We start from the raw sequence: 10,214 nt of genomic DNA, 5'->3' as shown, positions 1-10,214 counted from the left end.
CGAGGTCACGGGTTCGAACCCGCCCTGGCTCCATCGCGAAGTCACCGGTTCTAGCCCGGGGGGATCGCCGGTTCTGTCCCGGGAGATCACAAGTCCCAAACTGAGAGATCACCGGTTCTGGCCTGAGAAATCGCCAGCTCTGACCCGCCCCGACACAGGAGATCCTCGTTTCTACCCCACCGCAGACTGGGAGGTCACAGGTTCTGACCCAGCCCGGGCACCACCGGAGGTGACAGAACCGCCTCGGGGCAGGTTGTGCATCACTGAACTCTGGGCCGGAGCCCTTTGGCACCAAAAGTTTGAGCCAGAGGCACGGACCGTCCCCTCCGCGCGTTACTGCAACGAGAGCAGCCGGACAGAGCTGTCCCACGGCTTTAGGTGCCTTTGGAATTACTCACTTCGCAATTTCCAGGCGTTTCTTTGGGATTGCGGCCACCAGCCTCATTTGAAACAGGCTCAGATCTTGTCTTAAATCCCTGGAAATGGCCAAGGCCAGGCTGGACGGGGCTTGGGAGCAACCCGGGAGAATGGAAGGTGTCCCTGTCCATGGCAAGGGGTGGGAATGGATGTTTAGGTCCCTTCCCCCCCAAACCATTCTGGAACGGAATGAAAACACCCCCAGGCGCGGTGCTGAAGGACCTCCCCAGCGGTTCTTTCTCTCCCTCCTCCTCCCACACCGCTCCTCATGGGCGCCGCCATCTTCCCTATATATCTGTATATTTACACTTATATATGTGTATATTTAAATTTATATATCTGTACATTTACATTTATATATGTGCACATTTACATTTATATATGTGCACTTTTACACTTATATATCTGTATATTTACACTTATATATGTGTGTATTTAAATTTATATATCTGTACATTTATAGTTATATACGTGTACTTTTACACTTAGATATCTGTATATTTACATTTATATAGCTGTATATTTACATTTATATATCTATGTATATTCATGTATATTTACATTTATGTATGTGCACTTTTACATTTATATATGTGTACATTTACATTTATATACCTATACATTTACGTTTATATATGTATATATTTAAACTTATTTATCTGTACATTTACATTTATATATACATGCAGTTAAATTTACATGTCTATACAGTTAAATTTATCTGTACATTTAAGTTTGTGTGTCTACACATTTAAATTTGTGTGTCTATACAGTTAAATTTACATGTCTATACATTTAAATTTATCTGTACATTTATATTTATATACACATGCAGTTAAATTTACATGATATACAGTTAAATTTCTTTATCTGTACATTTAAATTTGTGTCTATACAGTTAAATTAGTGTGTCTGCACATTTAAATTTATGTGTCTATACAGTTAAATTTATATATCTGTACATTTACATTTATACATACATACAGTTAAATTTATGTGTCTATACAGTTAAAATTCTTTATCTCTACATTTAAATTTGTATGCTTAGACAGTTAAATTTATATGCCTCTACAGTTAAATTCATCTATCTATATTATTTATATATATTACATATATATAATATATGTATATTTTATATATTTAGTTTATATATATTATATAGACATTTAAGTTTATAGGTCTATACATTTCAATTTATATGTCTGTATATTTAAATTTGCATGTCTATATATTTAAATTTATATGTCTATAAATTCAAGTTTGTATATCTGTACATTTAAATTTACATATATACATTTATATTTATATATACAATTAACTTTATATATATACACATTTATATTTGTATATACAATTAAATTTATATATACATTTATATTTTTATATATACGTTTAAATTTTTATGTATACACAATTAAATTTATATATATACACATTTAAACTTATATATACACATTTAAACTTATATATACACATTTAAATTTATATATATACACATTTAGATTTTTATATGCACATTTAGATTTTTATATACACAATTAAATTTTTACATATACACACTTTAATTTATAGATCTATACATCTAAATTTATATGCCAATATAAATTTAAATGTAGGTATCTCTACATTGAAATTTGGGTATCTCTACATAAATATCTTCGTGTTTTTATAAAGATATTTACTTATAAAGATGTTTTTTCCAGGTCTTTAAATGATACATTTGATAAAGAGCTTAAAATTGATAAAAACCTCTATAAAAACCTCTAAATTTTACAAATCTCTGCATTTTATAGAGATCCTTCTCTTGTAAACAGAGTAAAAACTTTTTTTACACCTTTAAATTTACAGGTTTTGATAAATGTGTGGGTAAAACTATATAAATATCTTTGTATTTTTATTAAGGTATTTACTTATAAAGATGTTTTTTACAGGTCTTTAACTGATACACTTGATAAAGAGCTTAAAATGGATAAAAACCTCTATAAAAACCTCTAAATTTTACAAATCTTTGCATTTTATAGGGATATTTCCTTGTAAACAGAGTAAAGACTTTTTTTTACACCTTTAAATTTACAGAGTTTAGAAATATGTTTGTAAAAGTCTGTAAAACTATAAATATCTTTGTATTTTTATAAAGATATTTACTTGTAAAGACTTCTTTTCCAGGTCTTTAAATGATGCATTTGATAAAGAGCTTAAAATTGATAAAAACATCTATAAAAACCTCTAAATTTTACAAATCTTTGCATTTTATAGAGATATTTCCTTGTAAACAGAGTAAAGACTTTTTTACACCTTTAAATTTACAGGGTTAGAAATGTGTGGGTAAAAGTCTGTAAATTATATATCTGTATATTTACACTTATATATGTGTATATTTAAATTTATATATCTGTACATTTACATTTATATATGTGCACATTTACATTTATATATGTGCACTTTTACACTTATATATCTGTATATTTACACTTATATATCTGTATATTTACACTTATATATGTGTGTATTTAAATTTATATATCTGTACATTTATAGTTATATACGTGTACTTTTACACTTAGATATCTGTATATTTACATTTATATAGCTGTATATTTACATTTATATATCTATGTATATTCATGTATATTTACATTTATGTATGTGCACTTTTACATTTATATACGTGTACATTTACATTTATATACCTATACATTTACGTTTATATATGTATATATTTAAACTTATTTATCTGTACATTTACATTTATATATACATGCAGTTAAATTTACATGTCTATACAGTTAAATTTATCTGTACATTTAAGTTTGTGTGTCTACACATTTAAATTTGTGTGTCTATACAGTTAAATTTACATGTCTATACATTTAAATTTATCTGTACATTTATATTTATATACACATGCAGTTAAATTTACATGATATACAGTTAAATTTCTTTATCTGTACATTTAAATTTGTGTCTATACAGTTAAATTAGTGTGTCTGCACATTTAAATTTATGTGTTTATACAGTTAAATTTATATATCTGTACATTTACATTTATACATACATACAGTTAAATTTATGTGTCTATACAGTTAAAATTCTTTATCTCTACATTTAAATTTGTATGCTGATAAAAATCTCTATAAAAACCTATAAATTTTACAATATCTCTGCATTTTATAGAGATACTTCCCTTGTAAACAGAGTAAAAACTTTTTTTTGCACCTTTAAATTTACAGGTTTAGAAATACGTTTGTAAAAGTCTGTAAAACTTTATAAATACCTGTGTATTTTTATAAAGATATTTACTTATAAAGATGTTTTTTTCCAGGTCTTTAAATGATGCATTTGATAAAGAGCTTAAAATTGATAAAAATCTCTATAAAAACCTATAAATTTTAAAATATCTCTGCATTTTATAGAGATACTTCTCTTGTAAACAGAGTAAAAACTTTTTTTACACCTTTAAATTTATAAACTTCATACATTTCTTCAGGATTCGGAATGTCTGTGCTCTCAATGCTAAATCCATTTATTTCTCTTTTATTTATACTTTTATTAATGCCTTTACATGCTTGTCAGGATGTTTCTCTTACAAACAGTGTGGAGGCATTTTTAAAGTGTTTTCCAATTGCTAAATTTGATGTTTATGAAGTTTTTATAAAGGTCTGGCTGTACATTTCCATGAATACCTTCACGTTTTTATAAAGGCATTTCTCTTGTAAACAATGCAAAAACCTTCTTTAAACATCCTTAAAATGACAAATGTCTCTGCATTTTTCTGTCTTTGCACTTTTGCAAAGATATTTCTGCTGGAAGCAGCATGAAGACTTTTTTTACATCTTTATACATTTTATAAACGTCTTTCAGCTTAGAAATGTTTGGGAATTTTTAGAAATGGCTTTACATTTTTATATGGATTTTTTTTTGCATTTTATAAAGATATTTATTTACATTTAAAAAATATTTATTTACATTTTTATATGGATATTTATTCACATTTTATAAAGATATTTATTTACATTTTTAAAAATACTTATTTACATTTTATAAAGATATTTATTTACACTTCATAAAGATATTTATTTACACTTTATAAAGGTCTTTATTTACACTTTATAAAGGTATTTATTTACACTTTATGAAGATATTTATTTACACTTTATAAAGATATTTATTTACACTTTTTAAAGGTATTTATTTGCACATTATAAAGTTATTTATTCACATTTTATAAAAATATTTATTTACATTTCTATCAAGGTATTTGTATTTTATAAAGATATTTATTTGCATTTTATAAAGATATTTGTTTACACTTTATGAAGATATTTGTTTACACTTTATAAAGATTTATTTACACTTTACAAAGATATTTATTCACATTTTATAAAAATATTTATTTACATTTCTATCAAGATATTTACATTCTATAAAGATTTATTTACACTTTATAAAGATTTATTTACACTTTATGAAGATATTTATTTACACTTTATGAAGATATTTATTTAGATTTTATAAAAATATTTATATTTTTAATGGATATTAATTTGCTCTTCTATCAAGATATTTATATGCATTTTATAATGATATTTATTTACATTTCTATCAATGTATTTATTTACATTTTTATGAGGATATTTATCTTTGAAACAAATCCTCCTTGTGCTCATCTTAAAAGAAGCAGGAAAGGCCACTTGTCCCTGGTTTGCTAAATTTTGTTAAATTCCCAACATTTCTCTTTTTCCTGCTTTCTGTGTTTTTGGAGCTTGCACTTGATGCTTTCTCCCCATGAAAATGCCTCGGTTGGAGCTGTTTCAAAGGACTGAGTTATTCCTTATTTTTTTTTTCCTGCTTTAGGAAGAGGGAGGAGGAGAAGAAAAGAGAAGTTTTGAACAATCCGGTGAAAATGAAGAAAATCAAAGCATTGGTAGGTGTGTGCCAGGGGGGAGGAGCAGAAATCCCAATTTTTATGGGCTGAGCTCTTTTTGCTGCCTTCAACTCCTCGAATTGGAGAGGAAAATCTCCTTAAACGGCTCAGCTTTGCTCCCAGGAGCTTTTCCACAGGGAATTCTGTGGTTTTCCCTGGGATTCTGAATGGGGGATGATACTGAGGGAATTCTTTTTGCTCTGCAGCTGCAGAACAGTTTGGATAAAAAGGAGAAGAGGAAGAAGAAGGAGAAGAAGAAGAAGCACAAGAAGCATCGACGGCGCAGCTCCAGCAGCGACAGCTCCAGCACTGAGGAGGAGAGGAGCAGAAATAAGTGAGTTTAAAAGTTCTACAGCCAAACCACCTCCGTTTGGGGTTGGCTTTCAGCTTCTGAGGCTTGCCTTTCTAATTAAATGCTTAATTAGGTGTTTCTGTGCTGTTGCTTCGTTGCTTTTGCATCGTTGTTGTGTCGTAAAAATAATGGAATGGTGAAAAATGGATGTGTTCTTGGGATTCACCTGCTTCAAAAGGGATTGGGGTTCTTTTTAGGGCTCAGAAGAGGGTGGACAATTCCTCCTGGAAGCCTGCTCCTTCCAAAATCCCAGGATATGGCTTGCAGGTACGTGTGTATCACACCCTCAGTGCCCTGAGGTGGGGAAAACCAGGAGTTTTGGGAAGAGGATTATGAGTGGGACACGATTTAATACATTTGAGATTCAATTTGGAGCCATCTAAGCCTTGAAATTAAAATTATTCACACCTTGGTGGGACTTCAGCTCGGAATTCGGGGTAAGGTTTGTTTAGATGCTCTTCATTATCCATGGAATCGTGGAATGAGTTGGAAGGGACGTTAAAGCCCATCCAGGGACACCTCCCACAGTCCCAGGCTGCTCCCAGCCCTGTCCCTGCCTCAGACACTTCCCAGGGATCCAGGGGCAGTCCCAGCTTCTCTGGGAAATCCATCCCAGGGAAGAATTCCTTCCCTCAGCCATGACCCAACCCCAAACCTCGTCCTCTCTGCCCTGTGTGAGCTCTGCTCCCACCCTTCTGTTCTCAGCAGCTCCCTCTGAATTCCAGGTGAGAGATTCCGAGCAGAGCCACCGCTCCCGGAGCTCCCCCGGCCAGGACCGGGCCCCCCACAAGCACCGGGAGCGCTCCCGGAGCCCATCCCGCTCTCCCCAGAGACATTCCAGCAAGAGGAATTCTGAGAGAGGCTCAGGATCTCCTTCCAAGCACAGCAAACAGTGAGTGGGGCTCACCTGGGTGTGGGAAACCACAGGAATTCCCTGGAATCCAATCCCTGTTATCCCATCTCCCACTGTCCTCCTGCCCTGGGTGTAAAGGCAGGAGCTGCTCCAGGAGGGGAAAATCCCCCTTTTTACTGGGGACACTCTCTCCAGTCACACCCTGGAGGTGGCTGGGCTTTATTTGGGCTCCCAGTTCTCTTCAGGCTGATTCAATTATCTTTCTTAAGTACAGATAAAAGAATAAAAGCTGGAATTCGTTGTTTGCCGATGCAATAATTAAAAAGTGAATTCAGAGTTTATTGAGAGTTCACACTTTTATCGTGCCATAAATCGAGTCTCTCCTGATGGGAGAGAATTTGCTGAAAGTCCTTGCAAGGAGTTTAAAAGATAAAGCGAGACGTCCTCTGTAGTTCTAATGCTTCCAGAGAATTGTTTATTGAGTCTTATCAGAGGAACTGAGCCACCAGCGTGACCCAGGTACAGCATAGAAGGAGGAAAAGTAGGAGTGAGAGCGAGAGAGACCAATTATCAAGATTTACACAGCCTTTTAAAGACATTTTAACCAATAGTTACTAAAAACGTACATTATTTTGACTTTCTTACCAATTATTCAGTAACACGGGCAGGAACTGTGGAATTTTCTATCCAATCAATCCAAACTACTTTTACTGCAAAATATGGAGTGGTAGAAGAAGGAGAAGAAGGTCTAGAGAACAGCAACAATCCTCCATTTTGATATTTTTTACTCTTATCTATTTACTACAAAGAGAAGCCCAAAACCTCTAAATTTTTCACCCTGTGACAATCTCACACAATAGTCTATCACCTAATTCACACCACTGTATTTTCTAGTTGTTGTCTGACTGTTGGTAATTTTTTCCAAGGTTTAAAGCTATACCAGTGTTGTCCAGGGGGCTAAAAACCCTTAAAAACAAGCAGAGAAATATTCTTGGCACTCTGGGTTCCTACAAGAGTCAGTAGGATTTGTTTTCAAAGTGGCCAGGTAACGACCCTGCAGCTGTGGGGGGATAACCTCGGCCTGAGAATGTATTCAAAAACCCCAGGGGAAGTTTAGAAACGTGATAAAGTGTGGGTTTTGGTGCTAATGAAGGGTGTTTTGGGGTTGCAGACACAGCAGTTGGTCGGAGAAGGGCAGAGCCAGGAGCCCTTCCCCCAAAAGGAGCTACCGGCGCCAGCACCCTCCGGGCTACACCAGGTCAGTGGGGCCCTGTCCTTGGGGAGGGACACCTGGGGGGCACCTGGGAACCCCATTTTCCTCTGGTGACTGGAGTGGGGCAGGTGGAATATCCAGAAAATCACACAGAGGGGTCCCCAAGGGCTCCCTTTGGTGCTGCTGGGCTGCTGGTTGGCACCTTGGGGACACCTTCCCAAACCCATCCGTGTGGTGCTGGTTCTCCTGCAGGGCAGGAATGGGAATTCTTTGCCTCGTGGAGTGTTAATGAGGAGGTTCTATTCCACTGGCATCAGGAATAAAGGATCCTGACAGCAACACCTTGGAGATCAATTAAATCAGAGGGAGAAAAGAGGTTTTTGCTGGGATGTGGGGGAGGTGGGATATTTAAAAATGTCCTTACAAGCTTTGCTGATTGGCTGCCAAAACCAAAACTCTGTTAAATCCCACTAAATTGGGGCGTTTTGAATCATCTTTGCTTGATGTAAACCTTTTCCAACCTTAACAATTCCACGATCCTGAGGAACAGAAGGTGAGGGGAGCGGGGCCCAGCGTGCTGCTGATTCACAGCAGTGGTGTTTGCCACCCAAACAGAAAGATCTCTCCAGAGGAACTGGAGCGAAAACGGCAGGAAATGATGGAAAACGCCAAGTGGAGGGAAGAGGAGAGAGCAAACAACCTCAGGAAGCACCGGAAGGAGGAGGAGCTGGAGCGGGAGCTGGAGAAACTCGACACCAGAGATGGGAAATTCTTCCAGTGAGTCTTTTACCACCTCCTCATCCGAAGGGAATCCAGGCCAGAGCTTCTGAGGGATGGCCTCAGTGTCTGGGATGGTTCAGATCATGGAATGAGATCCATCTCCCCTGTGTCCTACAGAACTGGTGATGTCTGCTATGCCCAAATTTGCTTCTTAACCCAAAGATTGGTGATTCCCAATTGGGAGTCAGACTCGAGCTGGGCATTGGTGATGTTTTGCCACCCTGGGAGTGTTTTATAGAAATGGTGTGGGTTTAGGAGCTTGTAGCAGTTTGAATCCCTGTGAGGCTGTGGGACTGAAAGTTGTGTTTGACAATGAAACCATTTCTGAGCACAGGTGGCAACTTAATCCCTTGTGCTCGTGGCAGGCAAAGCCCTGAAGCTGCCCAGAGCTGGGATCACAAAATCACAGCTTTGTGGAATGATTTGGTTTGGAAGGGACCTAAAATCCCATCCATTCCCATTCCCTGCCTTTGTCCCACTGTCCCAGGCTGCTCCCAGCCCCAATGTCCAGCCCAGCCTTGGGCACTGCCAGGGATCCAGGGGCAGCCACAGCTGCTCTGGGAAATCCATTCCACCTTCCCAGGGAGGAATTCCTTCCCAATATCCAGTCTGGAATCTAAACCTGCTCTCCTTCAGTCTCAGAGTTCTGATTTCTCTCTCTGGTTCTGTTCCCTGCAGCCGTTTGAAGCTGGAGAGTGCCTCCACCTCCACCCTGGAGGATCGGGTGAAGCGCAACATCCACTCCCTGCAGAGGACTCCTGCTGCCTTGGAAAAAAACTTTATGCAGAGGTGAAACTTGTCCTGCCTCTGCCCCAGGGCAGGAGTTCCGTGGACACTCGTTCCCAAAGGTGAGAGCTCTCCAGGAACACTTCCCAGCTCCCAGAGAGGCGCCGGATCCCTGAGCTGAGCCCTGGGAGCCTTCAGGACTTGGGGCTTTGGGGCCTTTGCTGGAGGCCTTGTGAGCCTTTGGGTTCCATTTTTAGCGTGTTGCCAGAAGTTCTCCTTCGCTCCCCACCCTGACTGGTACCACTTTTGTACATTTCTTACCAAATCGTGCCGGCTCGTCCCTGCTTTCACATGCCAGAGCTGAAGACCTATTTTTGTTAATCCTTAAAATCCGGAGCAGAACCGCTCCACAGGTGAGGGAATTCCGTGGGATTTGATAGAACCACATGAGCCCTGTTGCACACTGCCACCGTTGGCATCCACACCTCACTCTGTGGTGGTGGCCAGGCCGGCTGTGGCTGGCCTTTGGTGGCTCACAGATTTCACTGATCTTGGACCCAAAAGAAGCCGTTTCTGAGGGGGGGGAAAATGAAATGAGCAGAGCGCGTAGCTGACAGCAAATATTTCTCTGGGATTTTATAATGTAAGTAATGTGTATATGTACAGCAGTCGTTGGCATCCACACCTCACTCTGTGGTGGTGGCCAGGCCGGCTGTGGCTGGCCTTTGGTGGCTCACAGATTTCACTGATCTTGGACCCAAAAGAAGCCGTTTCTGAGGGGGGGGAAAATGAAATGAGCAGAGCGCGTAGCTGACAGCAAATATTTCTCTGGGATTTTATAATGTAAGTAATGTGTATATGTACAGCAGTGTAGATTTATTTTGCCTTTTTAATTAAGAAACTTCACTGCCGTTTGTTAAATGTCCTTTGTGGCTCTGGCGGGGGGTGG

At 37.7% G+C, this 10,214-nt stretch overlaps 1 protein-coding gene and 1 long non-coding RNA gene across 2 annotated transcripts in view; one reads left to right on the top strand and one right to left on the bottom strand.

The window, feature by feature from the left end:
- The window catches only part of LOC108446975, a 1,089-nt gene extending 390 nt beyond the window's left edge, over nt 1–699 (bottom strand). Inside the window, exon 1 of the long non-coding RNA XR_001862323.1 lies at nt 399–699. This is a non-coding gene — a long non-coding RNA (uncharacterized LOC108446975). The remainder of the gene's footprint in view (nt 1–398) is intronic.
- A 4,213-nt stretch (nt 700–4,912) lies between these two features.
- On the top strand, nt 4,913–9,624 carry CWC25 (CWC25 spliceosome associated protein homolog). Its single transcript, XM_017735234.1, has 7 exons — nt 4,913–5,341; nt 5,548–5,675; nt 5,891–5,960; nt 6,419–6,585; nt 7,718–7,804; nt 8,375–8,536; nt 9,218–9,624. Exons 1-7 carry the CDS (start codon nt 5,321–5,323, stop codon nt 9,330–9,332), a joined length of 750 nt encoding a protein of 249 aa, XP_017590723.1. The 5' UTR covers nt 4,913–5,320; the 3' UTR covers nt 9,333–9,624.
- Nucleotides 9,625–10,214: the final 590 nt, after the last annotated feature.

Source organism: Corvus brachyrhynchos, unplaced genomic scaffold (genome assembly GCF_000691975.1).
Source record: "Corvus brachyrhynchos isolate BGI_N302 unplaced genomic scaffold, ASM69197v1 scaffold30, whole genome shotgun sequence".
Classification (NCBI taxonomy): Eukaryota; Metazoa; Chordata; class Aves; order Passeriformes; family Corvidae; genus Corvus; species Corvus brachyrhynchos.
The sequence above is the reverse complement of the archived record's forward strand: the minus strand, read 5'-3'. Positions and strand labels throughout refer to the sequence as shown.